The sequence below is a fragment of the Anomaloglossus baeobatrachus genome, chromosome 8, assembly GCF_048569485.1.
Source record: "Anomaloglossus baeobatrachus isolate aAnoBae1 chromosome 8, aAnoBae1.hap1, whole genome shotgun sequence".
In the NCBI taxonomy this organism is placed as follows: Eukaryota; Metazoa; Chordata; class Amphibia; order Anura; family Aromobatidae; genus Anomaloglossus; species Anomaloglossus baeobatrachus.
The window spans coordinates 9,056,394-9,079,490 of NC_134360.1; the positions used below are offsets into that span (position 1 = coordinate 9,056,394).

The 23,097-nt window shown below is 55.4% G+C and overlaps 1 protein-coding gene across 1 annotated transcript in view; it reads right to left on the reverse strand.

The window, feature by feature from the left end:
- Window positions 1–7,227, reverse strand: part of FAM120A (family with sequence similarity 120 member A) — a 138,280-nt gene extending 131,053 nt beyond the window's left edge. Inside the window, exon 1 of the mRNA XM_075321280.1 lies at window positions 6,591–7,227. Coding sequence (XP_075177395.1) covers window positions 6,591–7,064 — 474 coding nt within the window. The 5' untranslated portion in view covers window positions 7,065–7,227. The remainder of the gene's footprint in view (window positions 1–6,590) is intronic.
- Between the last annotated feature and the right edge of the window lie 15,870 nt (window positions 7,228–23,097).

A 23,097-nucleotide genomic window follows, 5' to 3' on the forward strand; every position in this document is an offset into this window, starting at 1 on the left:
GCACCAGTACCACAATGGGGGGGTACAGAGAATGCAGCACCAGTACCACAATGGGGGGTACAGAGAATGCAGCACCAGTACCACAATGGGGGGTACAGAGAATGCAGCACCAGTACCACAATGGGGGGGCACAGAGAATGCGGCACCAGTACCACAATGGGGGGGCACAGAGAATGCGGCACCAGTACCACAATGGGGGGTACAGAGAATGCGGCACCAGTACCACAATGGGGGGTACAGAGAATGCAGCACCAGTACCACAATGGGGGGCACGGAGAATGCGGCACCAGTACCACAATGGGGGGGCACGGAGAACGTGGCACCAGTACCACAGAGGGGGGCACAGAGAACGTGGCACCAGTACCACAATGGAGGGCACAGCCCAGTCCTGAGGGACGTGCTATGGATCCAGATGACAGCCTGAGCTCCGGCCCGGGGCGGTGGGACGAGGCCCTGCCTGACACCTGCACAGTGAATGGCGCTGCCTGTAATTAACCTATTAAATGAAAACCATGATTTCACAGAGCTGAAGTCTCCAGTTACACACGAGGCTGCGAGACTCAAAGGTCATGTATGCCAGCGATTAGAAGATAGCACAATACCACAGCGGGCGGAAAATGGCCCCGACAGCTGCCTCCTCACTGCACACGCTGCCGTTACCACAGTGTCCAGCGCGGCCCTCCATGGCGGCCAGTCCAGGCCCATCTTCACTTCTGCACCTGTATAATGGACGCCCATTGTGTGTACCAGGTCCCACAATGCACCGTGCCGTGCGAGGCCTAGTAAACACCAGAGGAGCCCAGGACACAGGCGCACAAGTGAGGACCGGACGCCATGGAGGACCGGACGCCGGCTCGCGGAAGAGCCTTCAGCTCAACCTACTTGGTACAAAAAAACAATTCATGGTGAAGACTGAATTGTACAGCGCTGCGGAATATGTTGGCGCTATAGAAATAAAGATTATTATTATTATTATTATTATTAAGACGTGTACACAAATCTGCTGGACTACAGCCGTAACGTGCGAGCCTAGATACCGCCCCGCACACACCACGGGGCGCAGTCTCCTCTGAATATACAAAAATCTGATTAATATGGCCGCAAGACACACACAAAGCTCTATTTCAGTAATGCTGATCCCGGATAGTGACTAGTTGCTATGGAAGCACTGCCTAACAACGCCATAGAACAAGCTGTAGCTGTGTCTCCATGGCAACCAGTGACAGCAGTAATATGGGAAGACCGGCTTGGACATAGGCACAGCCGGCATTAGTAATCAGATTTTTCTAAAAATTTCATGTGGGGATCCCTTTTAAGACGCACGGGTCTGCCGCTGTCTATTATGGTTTTCCCTGCCATATAAGCGATTTACAGGATATTTGTCAATGATGGGACTGGTCCCGGTGCACATCTCCCAGCACAGCCTGCGGCCGAGGACCTACAGGGACACAGGAGACGCTCGGGTATTTTGTAATGCAGCCCCTCCATTTATAATGTAAAGAGATGCCGCATCCGACATACGGAGGGGACGATGGGAGAAGCCGCATCCGACATAGGGAGGGGACGATGGGAGAAGCCGCATCCGACATACGGAGGGGACGATGGGAGAAGCCGCATCCGACATACGGAGGGGACGATGGGAGAAGCCGCATCCGACATACGGAGGGGACGATGGGAGAAGCCACATCCGACATACGGAGGGGACGATGGGAGAAGCTGCATCCGACATACGGAGGGGACGATGGGAGAAGCCGCATCCGACATACGGAGGGGACGATGGGAGAAGCCGCATCCGACATACGGAGGGGGGACGATGGGAGAAGCCGCATCCAACATACGGAGGGGACGATGGGAGAAGCCGCATCCAACATACGGAGGGGACGATGGGAGAAGCCGCATCCAACATACGGAGGGGACGATGGGAGAAGCCGCATCCAACATACGGAGGGGACGATGGGAGAAGCCGCATCCAACATACGGAGGGGACGATGGGAGAAGCCGCATCCAACATACGGAGGGGACGATGGGAGAAGCCGCATCCAACATACGGAGGGGACGATGGGAGAAGCCGCATCCGACATACGGAGGGGACGATGGGAGAAGCCGCATCCAACATACGGAGGGGACGATGGGAGAAGCCGCATCCAACATACGGAGGGGACGATGGGAGAAGCCGCATCCAACATACGGAGGGGACGATGGGAGAAGCCGCATCCAACATACGGAGGGGACGATGGGAGAAGCCGCATCCAACATACGGAGGGGACGATGGGAGAAGCCGCATCCAACATACGGAGGGGACGATGGGAGATGCCGCATCCAACATACGGAGGGGACGATGGGAGAAGCCGCATCCAACATACGGAGGGGACGATGGGAGAAGCCGCATCCAACATACGGAGGGGACGATGGGAGAAGCCGCATCCAACATACGGAGGGGACGATGGGAGAAGCCGCATCCAACATACGGAGGGGACGATGGGAGAAGCCGCATCCAACATACGGAGGGGACGATGGGAGAAGCCGCATCCGACATACGGAGGGGACGATGGGAGAAGCCGCATCCAACATACGGAGGGGACGATGGGAGAAGCCGCATCCAACATACGGAGGGGACGATGGGAGAAGCCGCATCCAACATACGGAGGGGACGATGGGAGAAGCCGCATCCAACATACGGAGGGGACGATGGGAGAAGCCGCATCCAACAAACGGAGGGGACGATGGGAGAAGCCGCATCCAACATACGGAGGGGACGATGGGAGAAGCCGCATCCAACATACGGAGCGGACGATGGGAGAAGCCGCATCCAACATACGGAGGGGACGATGGGAGAAGCCGCATCCAACATACGGAGGGGACGATGGGAGAAGCCGCATCCAACATACGGAGGGGACGATGGGAGAAGCCGCATCCAACAAACGGAGGGGACGATGGGAGAAGCCGCATCCAACATACGGAGGGGACGATGGGAGAAGCCGCATCCAACATACGGAGGGGACGATGGGAGAAGCCGCATCCAACATACGGAGGGGACGATGGGAGAAGCCGCATCCAACATACGGAGGGGACGATGGGAGAAGCCGCATCCAACATACGGAGGGGACGATGGGAGAAGCCGCATCCAACATACGGAGGGGACGATGGGAGAAGCCGCATCCAACATACGGAGGGGACGATGGGAGAAGCCGCATCCAACATACGGAGGGGACGATGGGGACCAAGCAGTTGCCATAGCAGCCCAGACAGGCGCCGTCATCTCATACGTCCACTCAATACCAGAATCTGTAGGCCGCCATGGTCAGAAATATATAACATACTAATAGGGAACGCAGATTGTGAGCCCCGATGGGGACAGTGATGCTGATATATGTAAAGCGCTTGGGAATAATGGCGCTATATAAGTATCTATTATTACACACATACATATACACATATATATATATATATACTAATAAGTACATTTACAAAACTAAATCCCGTGTCCTCTGCTAATAACGTGTCCGTAGAAATCTGATGCGAGGAGGTCGATACACATCGGAGCTGAGTTTTTGGTGCGTACCCATAGACCTAAATAGGTGACAAGTATCCAAAAAGTAGAATTGAGAGTGACTGAGTGACCAAGGACAGCTCCACATACTGGAAAAATGACTGCTCCATGTCCCCAGTCACAGATGCCTGCTCTGGAGCACAAACTGCAGCTCTAACAAGTAAAATACCGCACATGAGCTGCCACGGTCCATTCACCATTCCATACAGGACAGAAAAATCCACATTGTGTGATATTGGGGCAGAATTCACCCCCTCTACAAGGAACAGGGGGTAACCGCGGTGAGGGTCCACAAAGATCCACCAGGAAAATGCCCCAGTATGCGCATGAGATTGCCCCACTTCTGCTCCACGCGTCTGGTGCTGTATAATGAAGGAACCCAAATTCTTATACCTTACCCCCTCACCGTACACACCACACATGGGCAGAGGGGATAAGGGGTGGCGGACCCCCTGATAGCGTATTATGTGCCATGACAATAATCGGGCATATTGAAATCCAACATGCCCAGTCCACCATCGCCCACACCTACCATTTTAAAGTCACCCGTATGAGGCAGCCGGGCACGGCTCTGTACAGCGGGTCTTGTAGGTGCCAGCGTGGCACAGGATTCCTGCCTGGCTCTACATGATGTACGTGGCACTGCCCGAGAGCCCACATATGTGTCAGCATCACATGTCCTCCGTACGTGGGCAAGAGACACCATCAGCAATCAAATGTATTTTTGACTAGCAAAATGTCAGCAGCCATAGACAGGCAGGCACATCACCATCATCATTCGGGGTGGGGCACTGCCCATGTCACTGGCATCTATGAGGCTGCGGCCACCACCTGACAGTGGCATCTATAACAATCTATTTATGCAGCCCCTGTAACACTACAAGTCTGCAGCTGTGGGGGCACAAGGGTTCATGTTGGGGGATCCGTGCTGGGCAAAGGGGTGCATACTGGGCACACAGCTCCATGTTGGGCACAGGGGTGCATGATGGGAACAGGGCTCAGTGTTGGACACAGGGATGCATGTTGGGGGTTCCATGTCTGGCACAGGAGTGTATGCTGGGGGCTCCATGCTTTACACAGGGGTGCACGTTGAACACAAGGCTCCGTGTTGGGCACAGGGGGTGCATGTTTGGGGCTCCATGCTTTGCAGACAGGTGCATGCTGGGGGCTCCATACTGGGCACAGGGGGATGCAGGTTAGACACAGGGGGCTCCATGTTGGGTACAGAGGTGCATATTGGGGGCTCCGCTTTGGGCACAGGGCTCTGTGTCGGGGGCTCCGCTTTGGGCACAGGGCTCTGTGTCGGGGGCTCCGCTTTGGGCACAGGGCTCTGTGTCGGGGGCTCCGCTTTGGGCACAGGGCTCTGTGTCGGGGGCTCCGCTTTGGGCACAGGGCTCTGTGTCGGGGGCTCCGCTTTGGGCACAGGGTCTGTGTCGGGGGCTCCGCTTTGGGCACAGGGTCTGTGTCGGGGGCTCCGCTTTGGGCACAGGGTCTGTGTTGGGGGCTCCGCTTTGGGCACAGGGCTCTGTGTTGGGGGCTCCGCTTTGGGCACAGGGCTGTGTTGGGGGCTCCGCTTTGGGCACAGGGCTCTGTGTTGGGGGGCTCCGCTTTGGGCACAGGGCTCTGTGTTGGGGGCTCCGCTTTGGGCACAGGGCTCTGTGTTGGGGGCTCCGCTTTGGGCACAGGGCTCTGTGTTGGGGGCTCCGCTTTGGGCACAGGGCTCTGTGTTGGGGGCTCCGCTTTGGGCACAGGGCTCTGTGTTGGGGGCTCCGCTTTGGGCACAGGGCTGTGTTGGGGGCTCCGCTTTGGGCACAGGGCTCTGTGTTGGGGGCTCCGCTTTGGGCACAGGGCTCTGTGTTGGGGGCTCCGCTTTGGGCACAGGGCTCTGTGTTGGGGGCTCCGCTTTGGGCACAGGGCTCTGTGTTGGGGGCTCCGCTTTGGGCACAGGGCTCTGTGTTGGGGGCTCCGCTTTGGGCACAGGGCTCTGTGTTGGGGGCTCCGCTTTGGGCACAGGGCTCTGTGTTGGGGGCTCCGCTTTGGGCACAGGGCTCTGTGTTGGGGGCTCCGCTTTGGGCACAGGGCTCTGTGTTGGGGGCTCCGCTTTGGGCACAGGGCTCTGTGTTGGGGGCTCCGCTTTGGGCACAGGGCTCTGTGTTGGGGGCTCCGCTTTGGGCACAGGGCTCTGTGTTGGGGGCTCCGCTTTGGGCACAGGGCTCTGTGTTGGGGGCTCCGCTTTGGGCACAGGGCTCTGTGTTGGGGGCTCCGCTTTGGGCACAGGGCTCTGTGTTGGGGGCTCCGCTTTGGGCACAGGGCTCTGTGTTGGGGGCTCCGCTTTGGGCACAGGGCTCTGTGTTGGGGGCTCCGCTTTGGGCACAGGGCTCTGTGTTGGGGGCTCCGCTTTGGGCACAGGGCTCTGTGTTGGGGGCTCCGCTTTGGGCACAGGGCTCTGTGTTGGGGGCTCCGCTTTGGGCACAGGGCTCTGTGTTGGGGGCTCCGCTTTGGGCACAGGGCTCTGTGTTGGGGGCTCCGCTTTGGGCACAGGGCTCTGTGTTGGGGGCTCCGCTTTGGGCACAGGGCTCTGTGTTGGGGGCTCCGCTTTGGGCACAGGGCTCTGTGTTGGGGGGCTCCGCTTTGGGCACAGGGCTCTGTGTTGGGGGCTCAGCTTTGGGCACAGGGTCTGTGTTGGGGGCTCCGCTTTGGGCACAGGGTCTGTTGGGGGCTCCGCTTTGGGCACAGGGTCTGTGTTGGAGGCTCCGCTTTGGGCACAGGGTCTGTGTTGGAGGCTCCGCTTTGGGCACAGGGCTCTGTGTTGGGGGCCCCGCTTTGGGCACAGGGCTCTGTGTTGGGGGCTCCGCTTTGGGCACAGGGCTCTGTGTTGGGGGCTCCGCTTTGGGCACAGGGTCTGTGTTGGGGGCTCCGCTTTGGGCACAGGCTCTGTGTTGGGGGCTCCGCTTTGGGCACAGGCTCTGTGTTGGGGGCTCCGCTTTGGGCACAGGGTCTAGGCTCCATGTTGGGCCTTTGCAGGCCGGCACCGGCTCACCTTGATGTGGAAGCGGACCAGCGCCAGGCGGATGCAGTGGGCCATGCACACGGGGGGCAGGAACCAGACTTTGGGGGGCGGGGTGCCCTTGTTCTGGACGTGGTGGATGATCTGCTGGCCGGTCTGCCGCTCGTTGCTCTGCCGCTTCACCCACTCGTGCAGCCGGGCCTTGTCCAGGGCGCCGTTGAAGAAGACGAAGAGCTCGATGTTGCCGGCGTAGCAGGCCTTGGCCAGGGCCGCCAGGTAGCCCAGCATGTGGTTCCACTGGCCCCCGCTCACCCAGTCCGTGTAGAAGCCGCCGTACAGCCGGTGCAGGCAGTTCTCGGCGTCGATGAGCAGGCGGAGCGGGGTCTGCGGGGGTCTCTGCCGGCCGCCCCCCACTAAGCTGCCCCGGGCCAGTTTCTGCAGCTCCACCGGGACCACCGCGCCCGGGCAGCGCTTCTCGATGTAGTCCTGGAAGCCGTGCACCCCCATGATGCCGCCGCTGCTTACTGTGGTGGTGGTAGTGGGATGGCGGGGGTGTCGGGCGTAGTGTCGGGTGTCTAGTGGCGGAGGAAGAGTGGGGGGGTGCTGGATGGTTTGGGGGGGCTCTGCATGGCCGCGGCCGCCATGTGCTGTCTACAGAGCCATGTCCGGGGATGTGTGCGGGAGCGAGAGAGGAGGGGGACAGGAAACCGGAACGGGAGGAGCCGCCCGGGAACCGGACACCCGGCCCCAGGAACCGGGAACACGGCACCGAGAACCGGACACCCGGAAACCCTGCACCCGGCCCCGACACCAGTGCACCCGGGAACACTGCACCGGGAACCGGACACCCGGCCCCAGGAACCGGGAACACGGCACCGAGAACCGGACACCCGGAAACCCTGCACCCGGCCCCGACACCAGTGCACCCGGGAACACTGCACCGGGAACCGGACACCCGGCCCCAGGAACCGGGAACACGGCACCGAGAACCGGACACCCGGAAACCCTGCACCCGACACCAGTGCACCCGGGAACACTGCACCGGGAACCGGACACCCGGCCCCAGGAACCAGGAACCCTGCACCCGGCCCCGAGAGTGTGCACCCGGGAACCCTGCACCCGGGAACACTGCACCGGGAACCGGACACCCGGCCCCAGGAACCGGGAACACGGCACCGAGAACCAGACACCCGGCCCCAGGAACCGGGAACACGGCACCGAGAACCGGAAACCCTGCACCCGGCCCCGACACCAGTGCACCCGGGAACACTGCACCGGGAACCGGACACCCGACCCCAGGAACCGGGAACACTGCACCGGGAACCGGACACCCGGAAACCCTGCACCCGGCCCCGACACCAGTGCACCCGGGAACACTGCACCGGGAACCGGACACCCGGCCCCAGGAACCGGGAACACGGCACCGAGAACCGGACACCCGGAAACCCTGCACCCGGCCCCGACACCAGTGCACCCGGGAACACTGCACCGGGAACCGGACACCCGGCCCCAGGAACCGGGAACACGGCACCGAGAACCGGACACCCGGAAACCCTGCACCCGGCCCCGACACCAGTGCACCCGGGAACACTGCACCGGGAACCGGACACCCGGCCCCAGGAACCGGGAACACTGCACCGAGAACCGGACACCCAGTAACCCTGCCCCGAGAGTGTGCACCCGGGAACCCTGCACCCGGCCCCGACACCAGTGCACCCGGGAACACTGCACCGGAAACCCTGCACCCGGCCCCGACACCAGTGCACCCGGGAACACTGCACCGGGAACCGGACACCCGACCCCAGGAACCGGGAACACTGCACCGGGAACCGGACACCCGGAAACCCTGCACCCGGCCCCGACACCAGTGCACCCGGGAACACTGCACCGGGAACCGGACACCCGACCCCAGGAACCGGGAACACTGCACCGGGAACCGGACACCCGGAAACCCTGCACCCGGCCCCGACACCAGTGCACCCGGGAACACTGCACCGGGAACCGGACACCCGGCCCCAGGAACCGGGAACACGGCACCGAGAACCGGACACCCGGAAACCCTGCACCCGGCCCCGACACCAGTGCACCCGGGAACACTGCACCGGGAACCGGACACCCGGCCCCAGGAACCGGGAACACTGCACCGAGAACCGGACACCCAGTAACCCTGCCCCGAGAGTGTGCACCCGGGAACCCTGCACCCGGCCCCGACACCAGTGCACCCGGGAACACTGCACCGGGAACCAGACACCCGGCCCCAGGAACCGGGAACACGGCACCGAGAACTGGACACCCGGCCCCAGGAACCAAGAACACTGCACCGAGAACCGGACACCCGGCCCCAGGAACCGGGAACACGGCACCGAGAACCGGAAACCCTGCACCCGGCCCCGACACCAGTGCACCCGGGAACACTGCACCGGGAACCGGACACCCGGCCCCAGGAACCGGGAACACTGCACCGAGAACCGGACACCCAGTAACCCTGCCCCGAGAGTGTGCACCCGGGAACCCTGCACCCGGCCCCGACACCAGTGCACCCGGGAACACTGCACCGGGAACCGGACACCCGGCCCCAGGAACCGGGAACACTGCACCGAGAACCGGACACCCGGCCCCAGGAACCGGGAACACTGCACCGAGAACCGGACACCCGGCCCCAGGAACCGGGAACACTGCACCGAGAACCGGACACCCGGCCCCGAGACCAGGGAACCGGGAACACTGCACCGGGAACCAGACACCCGGCCCCAGGAACCGGGAACACTGCCCCGAGACCAGTGCACCAGGGAACCGGGCTCCCGGGAACACTGCATCAGGCACCGGAAGCCGGGTACCCTTCCCCCAGAATGTGGAAACGGGCACTCGGCCTAGAAAATGTGCACCTAGGAACATAGCACCCGACCCTTAGAACGCCCTACCCCGGGTACGTGCAACCGGGCACCAGAGAATGTGCACCCAATCTCAGTACTGGTAACTAGTGATGAGTGGGCACTACCATGCTCGAGTGCTCAGTACTGGTAACTAGTGATGAGCGGGCACTACCATGCTCGGGTGCTCAGTACTGGTAACTAGTGATGAGCGGGCACTACCATGCTCAGGTGCTCAGTACTGGTAACTAGTGATGAGCGGGCACTACCATGCTCAGGTGCTCTGTACTGGTAACTAGTGATGAGCGGGCACTACCATGCTCGTCTGCTCAGTACTGGTAACTAGTGATGAGCAGGCACTACCATGCTCGGGTGCTCAGTACTGGTAACTAGTGATGAGCGGGCACTACCATGCTCAGGTGCTCAGTACTGGTAACTAGTGATGAGCGGGCACTACCATGCTCAGTACTGGTAACTAGTGATGAGCGGGCACTACCATGCTCGGGTGCTCAGTACTGGTAACTAGTGATGAGCGGGCACTACCATGCTCGGGTGCTCAGTACTAGTAACTAGTGATGAGCGGGCACTACCATGCTCGGGTGCTCAGTACTGGTAACTAGTGATGAGCGGGCACTACCATGCTCGGGTGCTCAGTACTGGTAACTAGTGATGAGCGGGCACTACCATGCTCGGGTGCTCAGTACTAGTAACTAGTGATGAGCAGGCACTACCATGCTCGGGTGCTCAGTACTGGTAACTAGTGATGAGCGGGCACTACCATGCTCGAGTGCTCTGTACTGGTAACTAGTGATGAGCGGGCACTACCATGCTCAGGTGCTCAGTACTGGTAACTAGTGATGAGCGGGCACTACCATGCTCAGGTGCTCAGTACTGGTAACTAGTGATGAGCGGGCACTACCATGCTCGAGTGCTCTGTACTGGTAACTAGTGATGAGCGGGCACTACCATGCTCGGGTGCTCAGTACTGGTAACTAGTGATGAGCGGGCACTACCATGCTCAGGTGCTCAGTACTAGTAACTAGTGATGAGCGGGCACTACCATGCTCGGGTGCTCAGTACTGGTAACTAGTGATGAGCGGGCACTACCATGCTCGGGTGCTCAGTACTGGTAACTAGTGATGAGCGGGCACTACCATGCTCGGGTGCTCAGTACTGGTAACTAGTGATGAGCGGGCACTACCATGCTCGGGTGCTCTGTACTGGTAACTAGTGATGAGCGGGCACTACCATGCTCAGGTGCTCAGTACTGGTAACTTGTGATGAGCGGGCACTACCATGCTCAGGTGCTCAGTACTGGTAACTAATGATGAGCGGGCACTACCATGCTCAGGTGCTCAGTACTGGTAACTAGTGATGAGCGGGCACTACCATGCTCAGGTGCTCAGTACTGGTAACTAGTGATGAGCGGGCACTACCATGCTCAGGTGCTCTGTACTGGTAACTAGTGATGAGCGGGCACTACCATGCTCAGGTGCTCAGTACTGGTAACTAGTGATGAGCGGGCACTACCATGCTCGGATGCTCTGTACTGGTAACTAGTGATGAGCGGGCACTACCATGCTCAGGTGCTCTGTACTGGTAACTAGTGATGAGCGGGCACTACCATGCTCGGGTGCTCAGTACTGGTAACTAGTGATGAGCGGGCACTACCATGCTCGGGTGCTCAGTACTGGTAACTAGTGATGAGCGGGCACTACCATGCTCGGGTGCTCAGTACTGGTAACTAGTGATGAGCGGGCACTACCATGCTCAGGTGCTCAGTACTGGTAACTAGTGATGAGCGGGCACTACCATGCTCAGGTGCTCAGTACTGGTAACTAGTGATGAGCGGGCACTACCATGCTCAGTACTGGTAACTAGTGATGAGCGGGCACTACCATGCTCGGGTGCTCAGTACTGGTAACTAGTGATGAGCGGGCATTACCATGCTCGGGTGCTCAGTACTGGTAACTAGTGATGAGCGGGCACTACCATGCTCGGGTGCTCAGTACTGGTAACTAGTGATGAGCGGGCACTACCATGCTCGGGTGCTCAGTAGTGGTAACTAGTGATGAGCGGGCACTACCATGCTCAGGTGCTCAGTACTGGTAACTAGTGATGAGCGGGCACTACCATGCTCGGCTGCTCAGTACTGGTAACTAGTGATGAGCAGGCACTACCATGCTCGGGTGCTCAGTACTGGTAACTAGTGATGAGCGGGCACTACCATGCTCAGGTGCTCAGTACTGGTAACTAGTGATGAGCGGGCACTACCATGCTCGGGTGCTCAGTACTAGTAACGAGCGGGCACTACCATGCTCGGGTGCTCAGTACTAGTAACTAGTGATGAGCGGGCACTACCATGCTCGGGTGCTCAGTACTGGTAACTAGTGATGAGCGGACACTACCATGCTCGGGTGCTCAGTACTGGTAACTAGTGATGAGCGGGCACTACCATGCTCGGGTGCTCAGTACTAGTAACTAGTGATGAGCGGGCACTACCATGCTCGGGTGCTCAGTAGTAGTAACTAGTGATGAGCGGGCACTACCATGCTCGGGTGCTCAGTACTAGTAACTAGTGATGAGCGGGCACTACCATGCTCGGGTGCTCAGTACTGGTAACTAGTGATGAGTGGGCACTACCATGCTCGGGTGCTCAGTACTAGTAACTAGTGATGAGCGGGCACTACCATGCTCGGGTGCTCAGTACTGGTAACTAGTGATGAGCGGGCACTACCATGCTCAGGTGCTCAGTACTAGTAACTAGTGATGAGCGGGCACTACCATGCTCGGGTGCTCAGTACTGGTAACTAGTGATGAGCGGGCACTACCATGCTCGAGTGCTCTGTACTGGTAACTAGTGATGAGCGGGCACTACCGTGCTCGGGTGCTCAGTACTGGTAACTAGTGATGAGCGGGCACTACCATGCTCAGGTGCTCAGTACTGGTAACTAGTGATGAGCGGGCACTACCATGCTCAGGTGCTCTGTACTGGTAACTAGTGATGAGCGGGCACTACCATGCTCGGATGCTCTGTACTGGTAACTAGTGATGAGCGGGCACTACCATGCTCAGGTGCTCAGTACTGGTAACTAGTGATGAGCGGGCACTACCATGCTCAGGTGCTCAGTACTGGTAACTAATGATGAGCGGGCACTACCATGCTCAGGTGCTCAGTACTGGTAACTAGTGATGAGCGGGCACTACCATGCTCGGATGCTCTGTACTGGTAACTAGTGATGAGCGGGCACTACCATGCTCAGGTGCTCAGTACTGGTAACTAGTGATGAGCGGGCACTACCATGCTCAGGTGCTCTGTACTGGTAACTAGTGATGAGCGGGCACTACCATGCTCAGGTGCTCAGTACTGGTAACTAGTGATGAGCGGGCACTACCATGCTCGGATGCTCTGTACTGGTAACTAGTAATGAGCGGGCACTACCATGCTCAGGTGCTCTGTACTGGTAACTAGTGATGAGCGGGCACTACCATGCTCAGGTGTTCAGTACTGGTAACTAGTGATGAGCGGGCACTACCATGCTCGGATGCTCTGTACTGGTAACTAGTGATGAGCGGGCACTACCATGCTCGGGTGCTCAGTACTGGTAACTAGTGATGAGCGGGCACTACCATGCTCGGATGCTCTGTACTGGTAACTAGTAATGAGCGGGCACTACCATGCTCAGGTGCTCTGTACTGGTAACTAGTGATGAGCGGGCACTACCATGCTCAGGTGTTCAGTACTGGTAACTAGTGATGAGCGGGCACTACCATGCTCGGATGCTCTGTACTGGTAACTAGTGATGAGCGGGCACTACCATGCTCGGGTGCTCAGTACTGGTAACTAGTGATAAGCGGGCACTACCATGCTCGGGTGCTCAGTACTGGTAACTAGTGATGAGCGGGCACTACCATGCTCGGGTGCTCAGTACTGGTAACTAGTGATAAGCGGGCACTACCATGCTCGGGTGCTCAGTACTGGTGACTAGTGATGAGCGGGCACTACCATGCTCGGGTGCTCAGTACTGGTAACTAGTGATAAGCGGGCACTACCATGCTCAGATGTTTGGTACTTGTAACCAGCAGTTGGATAATGGATGGGCGCAACTCGAGTACAATGTGCGACTTGTGCATACTTTTTTTTAGAATCCTAATAAAATGTATTTAAAGGGAACCTGGTGTCTATAAGCTGCTGCCACCGTCATTCTAGAATGCTGTATATAAGAGCCCAGGCCGCTGTGTAGAACGTAAAAATCGCTTTATAATACTCACTCACGGGGCATTGCAGTGCAGATTGGTCGGATGGGTGTCTCCGTTCTCCGGTACCGGCGCCTCCTCTTTCGACCATCTTTGTTTCCCTTCTTCTGACGCCTGAGCGCATGATGCATTCTATGTCATCCATACTCACCAGCATTGAGGTCCCGCACAGGCCAGCCCAATCTCCAGACCTGAACCCCATTGAAAACCTCTGGAATGTAATCAAGAGGAAAATGGACATTCGCAAGTCATCAAAGAACTGCTTACATTTTTGCACCAGGAGTGGCAAAAGGTCACCCAAAAGCCGTGTGAGAGACAAAGCAGCCAAGACGCAGGAAAGCTGGAATTAATAATCCTGGTTATTTCACAGAATATTGATTTCTGAATCTTCCTGAGATAAAAAACATTATTAGTTTTGTGGTTTCTAAATGATGATGACCTTGTTTTCTTTGCATTATTTGAGGTGAAAGCGCTGCGCATTCTGTGCATTGTTCTGTTATTTTCACCATTTCTCATTTCCAGAAAATAAATATAACATTTATTGCTGGAAATTTAGAGACGTCGTCAGTAGATTATAGAAGAAAAGAACAATTTACATTTTACTCAAAAACAGAGAAAAATCAGAAAAAAATTGTGCAGTGGTCTCTTAATTTGTGTCAGAGCTGTATATATATAGTGTGTACGGAAAGTATTCACACCCCTTTAAATTTTTCCCTCTTTGTTTCATTGCAGCCATTTAGTAAATTCTCATTAATGTGCACTCTGCCCCCATCCCGCTGTGACGGGGGTGTACAACAGAGCAAAGGATGGACGAGGCCGAGGGACGATCCAACAGGTTTATTCACAAGAACACTGGAACAGCACACGATAAGTCCACGTAAAACAGATTCGGGGGCCCTTCCCGACAATCCTCGGACCGGATAACAAAGCAATCGTCCTTACAGTAGTCCAAAGAGTTCCACACAATCCCACGGGCCGCCACACCGGCCTAGCTCCGTCCGTGTCCACAGCCACACAGGCTGGAGCTCCTTCTTCTTCCAAGTTTCAGCTCACTCTGAAGTTACAAAAAGGGAAATGCATTGTCTGGGCTGCTTGACCAGCCCACCATGTTTGTTCAGGGGGTAGGGGTCACACATCCTATCATCAATGGTTTGGTCCATCACAGGGCTCCAATATGTCTGCCAGCCACAGTAGATGAAGGGATCCCCTGCTGTAAAGAACAATGACTATTCCTTCACTGGCCAATGCAATTACAGACTAGATACACAACTCTGGAAAGAAGAGGACAGGCTATTTACATAATCACATTAGATGCCAAGACTACAATTGTATGAGAGAGACACATTGAGATCAGTAGCTCCCCCAAGAAAATACATGAATTACAACTAATACAACCAGGGAAATATACATATCATGACATAGTATCACAGCATATACAGTGAGAGGGTAAATTACATCTTCACAATCCCTCCCCCTCCCAACTTGTGTACGTACTAGGGACCTCTACAGGTCACTGGTTAAGTACACACAGGCAGAGCGTTACTTACATGTGGCTTCATGCAGCCACGAATTGGCATCGTAGCTCTCCCACATCATTGCCCAGGAGAACAGCTGCAGGCAGACCACCCATCACCCCAACCACACATCGCCTGACCCCAAAACCAAAGCTCAGATCCACAGTGGCTGTGGGAATAGTCCTCCATTGTCCACCAGCCAGTTCAATAACAATCCCAGGTCCTCTATGGATTGCCTCAGGCCGAACCACTCGGGGATCAGCCAGTGTGAGGAAAGCACCCGAGTCACAAAATCCAACAAGTCTCTGTCCATCCAGCACAACCTCCTGCAAGTGCTTACCTCGATGAGCAGAAGTCGTCATAACTGCGGGTCGCACCCCGTAAACTCCTGGTGGTGCAACATGGGGGGCTGAGTCACTAGGCCAGTCCTTACATAACGGTGCCACATCTTCCTCCATGGCACTGGGCTGTAAATAATTAACAATCCGATTGGGTGCAGGATCAGTCCTCATTTGAACAGCTGGGCAGGAGACTTGCCGATGCCCTGGCTGTCCACATTGATAGCATCTGAGCTGGGTCTCCCTCCATCCAAGGCGTCCTCTTGGGTAAGGGGTAGGGGAACTTGGAGGCCGGCTCCCACCTGAAGGTGCTGTAGAGGTTTGAGGATGATTCCTCCATGGCCTGGCTGGGCATGAGACCTGCAAATGCCCGGGATGCCTACAAACATAACACCTGCGCTCTGTTACTTCCTCTCCCGGCGTATTCCAGAAAGTGCAGTAGAAGCAACTGGAGGCACATTAACACGGGTATCAACATGTGGTGGCTTAGAGGAACGGGGAACAATGGGGACAGAATAACTGGGGGCATCCGGTGTTGTGGAGCTGTTAGGCGTCTCTCCATCCTCCAACAGAACCCTCCACTGAGGCTTGATGGTGAGAGCCTCATCAGCGAGAGCAGCAGCTTCCTCCACTGTCGCTGGTTTTCTCTCACGCACCCATTCCCGGATCTCAGCGGGGCACTGGGCAAAGAATTGTTCTTTTAGGATGACCTGCAGGAAGGTCTCCCAAGATAAGGCCTCCTCTGCCTCCAGCCAGCGATTACATATTTGTTTGAGTCTATGAGCATATATCTTAAAAGACACTTCCCCATCACAGGCTAAAGCACGGAACTGAGTCCTGTAAGTGTCTGGGGTCACAGCATAATGTTCTAGAATAGTCTGTTTAATATCCGCATACTCACAGTTCCACCGAGGGTCCATAGCTCTATAGGCTTCAGCAGCTCCCCCCTCTAGGAGCCCAATCAGATACCGGACACGCTCCCTGTCCGGGACTTCCATTAATCGACACTGATGCTCAAAGTCCTGGAAGAAGCCCTCAATGTCGCCTGCAGCCTCATTAAACTGCTTGAAGTCTTTGCGGGACACCCTGGGAAGTTCCCTCATGATGGGTGCTGGGGTTACAGTCTGTCTGGAGCCTCTCGCGGCTTCCACAGCGAGCTCCTTATCCAGCAGTGCCATCTCCTCCATCCTGCGCTCCTTCTCTTTAGCTCCACGCATGGCCTCCCTCTTATCTTCTATGGTGGCCTCATCTCCAAGCAGTGCCATCTCCTCCTTGTACCACACAACCCATTGACTTTTTTGGGTATTCACCTCCGGCTGCCGTCTTTCTTCCGTTTGCTGTGAGGATCCTTCCTCCACGTCCTTTTGCGAACAGACTCCTTCTAGCGCCTCAATCAGCTGCTCCTTGGAGAGTCCTTTGAAACGAACTCCTACTTCACGGGCCTTTGATTGCAGGCTCCCCAAAGTCCAGGTCTTGTACTCTGCAGTGCTGGTTCCTGATGTTGAGCCATTGTCCTCCATTCCTTCTGCTCTGATCCTAGCGCTGCCAACCAGTTTGTGACGGGGGTGTACAACAGAGCAAAGGATGGACGAGGCCGAGGGACGATCCAACAGGTTTATTCACAAGAACACTGGAACAGCACACGATAAGTCCACGTAAAACAGATTCGGGGGCCCTTCCCGACAATCCTCGGACCGGATAACAAAGCAATCGTCCTTACAGTAGTCCAAAGAGTTCCACACAATCCCACGGGCCGCCACACAGGCCTAGCTCCGTCCGTGTCCACAGTCACCCAGGCTGGGGCTCCTGCTCTCTTCAAGTTTCAGCTCACTCTGAAGTTACAAAAAGGGAAATGCATTGTCTGGGCTGCTTGACCAGCCCACCATGTTTGTTCAGGGGGTAGGGGTCACACATCCTATCATCAATGGTTTGGTCCATCACAGGGCTCCAATATGTCTGCCAGCCACAGTAGATGAAGGGATCCCCTGCTGTAAAGAACAATGACTATTCCTTCACTGGCCAATGCAATTACAGATTAGATACACAACTCTGGAAAGAAGAGGACAGGCTATTTACATAATCACATTAGATGCCAAGACTACAATTGTATGAGAGAGACACATTGAGACCAGTAGCTCCCCCAAGAAAATACATGAATTACAACTAATACAACCAGGGAAATATGCATATCATGACATAGTATCACAGCATATACAGTGAGAGGGTAAATTACATCTTCACACCCGCATCCTGACAGGAAAAACAAATGTAGAAATTTTTGCAAATTTGTTTAACAAGAAAAGCTGAAATCTCACATGGTCATAAGTATTCAGCCCCTTTGCTCAGTATAACACATGGTCATAAGTATTCAGCCCCTTTGCTCAGTATAACACATGGTCATAAGTATTCAGCCCCTTTGCTCAGTATAACACATGGTGATAAGTATTCAGCCCTTTGCTCAGACACTCAGATGTAAGTCACATGCTGTCCATTTCCTTGTGATCCTCCTTGAGATGGTTCTGCTCCTTCATTGGAGTCCAGCTGTGTGTAATTACACTGATAGGACGTGATTTGGAAAGGCGCACACCTGTCTATATAAGACCTCACAGCTCACACTGCATGTCACACCAAATGAGGATCATGAGGTCAAAGGAACTGCCCAAGGAGCTCAGAGACAGAATTGTGGCAAGGCACAGATCTGGCCAAGGTTACAAAAGAATTTCTGCAGTACTCAAGGTTCCTAAGAGCACAGTGGCCTCCATAATCCTTAGATGGAAGAAGTTTGGGACCAGGAGAACTCTTCCTAGACCCAGCCGTCCAGCCAAACTGAGCAATCGTGGGAGAAGAGCCTTGGTGTGAGGTAAAGAAGAACCCCAAGATCACTGCAGCTGAGCTCCAGAGATGCAGTAGGGGGATGGGAGAAAGTTCCACAAAGTCACCTATCACTGCATCCTCCACCAGTCGGGCCTTTATGGCAGAGTGACCCGACGGAAGCCTTTCCTCAGTGCAAGACATATGAAAGCCGCATATTTGCAAAAAAACACATGAAGAACTCCAGACTATGAGAAATAAGATTCTCTGGTCTGATGACACGAAGAAAGAACTTTTTGGTGATAATTCTAAGCGGAATGTGAGGAGAAAACCAGGCACTGCTCATCACCTGCCCAATACAATCCCCACAGTGAAGCATGGTGGTGGCAGCATCATGCTATGGGGGCAGGGACAGGACGACTGGTGGCAATTGAAGGAAAGATGAATTCGGCCAAGTACAGAGATATCCTGGAAGAAAACCTCTTCCAGATGCTCTGGACCTCAGACTTGGCCGAAGGTTCACCATCCAACAAGACAATAACCCTAAGCACACAGCTAAAATAACAAAGGAGCGGCTTCAGAACAACTCTGTGACCATTCTTGACTGACCCAGCCAGAGCCCTGACCTAAACCCAATTGAGCATCTCTGGAGAGACTTGAAAATGGCGTCCACCAACGTTCACCATTCAACCTGACGGACTGGAGAGGATCTGCAAGAAAAATGGCAGAGGATCCCCAAATCCAGGATCCCAAGAAGACTCAAGACTGTACTAGCTCAAAAGGGAGGGTGCCTCTACTCAATACTGAGCAAAGGGGCTGAATACTTATCACCATGTGATATACTGAGCAAAGGGGCTGAATACTTATGACCATGGGATATTTCAGTTTTTCTTGTTTAATAAATTTGCAAACATTTCTACATTTCTGTTCTTTTTTCTATCAAGATGGGGGATGGGCGCAGAGTGTACATTAATGAGAGAAAAATACCAAATGCCTGCAATGAAACAGAGTGAAAAATGTAAAGGGGTCTGAATACTTTCCGTATCCACTCTGTGTGTGTGTGTGTGTATATATATATATCTATATATATAATTGCCTTATTCTGTCTGTCTGTCTGTCTGTCTGTCTATCTGTCTGTCTATCTGTCTATCTGTCTGTCTGTCATGCTCCGAAATTGTGTCCTTACGGTGACACAAAGCTGATTGGCCGCTGGGCTCGCCATGGCCCCGCCCCCCCCCCACGGATTGGCCTCTCGCCCCGGCTCTCTGCAGGCCCCGCCCCCCTCACGCAATCCACGCTCGCTCTGGCCCAACTGACACGGAGCCCCGATTCCCAGGTGAGTACACACACACACATCAGATCACACTCACTCTCACACACACCTCACACATCACAACATGCTGGGATATCGCTTGCTTCTACACCGGCTCCGTCAGGATCCCAGCAGCGCCAGACATAACCTTGCGATGCTGGGATCTTCACGGAGGCCGTGAAAGCTGGTAACCATTATACACATCGGGTAACTAAGGTCCCTTAGTTACCCGATGTGTATCATAGTTAACAGTGTACAGCGGCTCACACTCACTCTCACACACACATCACACACACATCACATCGCATCCACACATCAAGGTCCTGCAGCGCCGGAAAATACAGACACATAACAGCACACACACATAACAGCACACACATACACACACACAAATCAGATCACACTCACACACACATCACATCGCATCCACATACAACATCCTGGGATATCGCTTGCTTCTCGGCCTCGATACTGTGCTGTTGTGATCTTCCAGGACCTGCCGGAGGATCACATGGCCAGAAGCATGTGATATCCCCGGATGTTGTGAGTATAAGCGCGTATGTGCGATATCGTCAGTGTCTGTGTGTGTGAGTGGATGCGATCGGGTGTGTGTGAGTGGATGCGATCGGGTGTGTGTGAGTGGATGCGATCGGGTGTGTGTGAGTGGATGCGATCGGGTGTGTGTGAGTGGATGCGATCGGGTGTGTGTGAGTGGATGCGATCGGGTGTGTGAGTGTCGGCAGAGGAGCACGGCGTGCTGGAGGAGGCTGGGAGCAGAGAGGCTGATCATGGGGAAGGCTGGGAGGAGAGAGGCTGATGGTGGGGGAGGCTGGGATGAGGGAGGCTGATGCTGGTGGAGGCTGATGCTTGGGGAGGCTGGGAGCGGAAGGCTGATGCTGAGGGAGGCTGGGAGAGGGAGGCTGGGAGGAAGGAGGCTGGGAGGAGAGAGGCTGATCCTGGGGAAGGCTGGGAAGGGGAGGCTGATGCTGGGGGAGGCTGGAAGGAGAGAGGCTGGAAGGAGAGAGGCTGATGCATGGGGAGGCTGATGCTGGGGGAGGCTGGAAGGAGAGAGGCTAATGCTGGTGGAGGCTGATGCTTGGGGAGGCTGATGCTGGGGGAGACTGGGAGGGTAAGGCTGATGCTGAGGGAGGCTGGGAGGAAGGAGGCTGGGAGGAGAGAGGCTGATCCTGGGGAAGACTGGGAACGGGAGGCTGATGCTGAGGGAGGCTGGAAGGAGAGAGGCTGATGCTGGGGGAGGCTGGAAGGAGAGAGGCTGATGCTGGTGGAGGCTGATGCTTGGGGAGGCTGATGCTGGGGGAGACTGGGAGCGGAAGGCTGATGCTGAGGGAGGCTGGGAGAGGGAGGCTGGGAGGAAGGAGGCTGGGAGGAGAGAGGCTGATCCTGGGGAAGGCTGGGAAGGGGAGGCTGATGCTGGGGGAGGCTGGAAGGAGAGAGGCTGATGCTGGTGGAGGCTGATGCATGGGGAGGCTGATGCTGGGGGAGACTGGGAGCAGAAGGCTGATGCTGAAGGAGGCTGGGAGGAGAGAGGCTGATCCTGGGGAAGGCTGGGAAGGGGAGGCTGATGCTGAGGGAAGCTGGAAGGAGAGAGGCTGATGCTGGGGGAGGCTGGAAGGAGAGAGGCTGAGGCTGGGAGGAGAGAGGCTGATGCTGGGGAAGGCTGATGCTGAGGGAGGCTGGGAGGGGAAAGCTGATGCTGGGGAAGGCTGGGAGGACGGAGGCTGGGAGGAGAGAGGCTGATCCGGGGAAGGCTGGGAGAGGGAGGCTGATGCTGGAGGAGGCTGGAAGGAGAGAGGCTGATGCTGGCGGAGGCTGATGCTGGGGAGGCTGGGAGAGGGAGGCTGATGCTGAGGGAGGCTGGGAGGAGGGAGGCTGGGAGAGGTAGGCTGAGAGAAGAGAGGCTGATACACACACACACACACACACACACGCGCGCGCGCGCGCACTGCACAACACACCACACACACACACACACACTGGGAACCACAAACAACTGCCCTACACAGACACCCACACATACAGACAACGCTGCACACACAGACAACGCTGCACACACAAACACCGCGGCACACACAAATATGCGCACATACCGCACAACACACACATTGCTCAAAACATACCTCCCCCCAAAACACACCACACACACACAAACCGCGCAACACACACACAGCGCTCCACAAACAACGCAACACACGCAACACACATACAACACCACTCTCACCCCCCGTCACACCCAGACAACACCCAGAACATGTACAGCGCCTACACAAACACTTGGTAACTACAGACAACAACATCTCTCTATATATATATATATAACAAAAATCATACATGAACTACACAATACGTAAATTCTAGAATACCCGATGCGTAGAATCGGGCCACCTTCTAGTATATATATATATATATAATCTCTAATATATAAAGCTGAATGTGTGTGTGTGTATGTATGTGTGTATGTCTGGGATTAGCATCCGCACCGTCGCAGCTACAGCCACAAAATTTTGTTTCGAGGGGAAATTTTAACCCCACGCTTTACAGTTATTCGCCAAAAAACCTGTCTCCATTAAAGCGAATGGAGCTGGGAGCCACAGTGCAGCCAGAACTTCAGAAGAATGCGCAGCCACGCCCTTATATGGAATGTTGGCGTGTCACAATGCAGCCAGGGAAAGAGACAGACACAGACAGGGAAAGAGGCAGACGCAGACAGGGTAAGAAACAGACATAGACAGGGTAAGGGACAGACACAAAGAGACAGACTGACAGGGAAAGAGACAGACAGGCAAAAAGAGAGACAGGTTTAGAGACAGACAGACAGGTAAAGAGACAGACACAGGGAAACAGACGGAAAGAAAGGGAAAGAGACAGACAGGGTAAGAGACAGACAAAGACAGACACAGGGAGAGAGACAGGGAAAGAGATAGACAGACAGGGAAAGAGACAGACAGACAAAGAGATAGAGAGACAGCGAGAGATATACAGAGGGGGAGACAGACATTATAATTACATTTATATCTATTTGTTTTGTGGTTTTTGTGTGCGGAATACATTTTTGTTAATACATTCTATTTTGTTAACAGCAGTTAAGCCGGGTAGTACAGCTAGTCTAATATATAAAGCTGAATGTGTATGTGTATGTGTGTGTGTGTGTGTGTCCGGTATTGTCATCTGCACCGTCGCAGCTACAGCCACAAAATGTTGCACACTCACACGTCTGGACCCCGAGAGCGTCATAGGCTATGTTGTGAGGTGAAATTTTAACCCTGCGCGTTCCAATTTACCAATCAATTTTGCCCTTATCTACATAATGGGGAAAAAGTGAAACGAAAAGTGTATCTGCACTGTCGCATTTACAATCACTAAATTTTGCACAGACGCCTCATGTGACCCAGGGAATGTCGTAGACTATGTTTTGAGAGG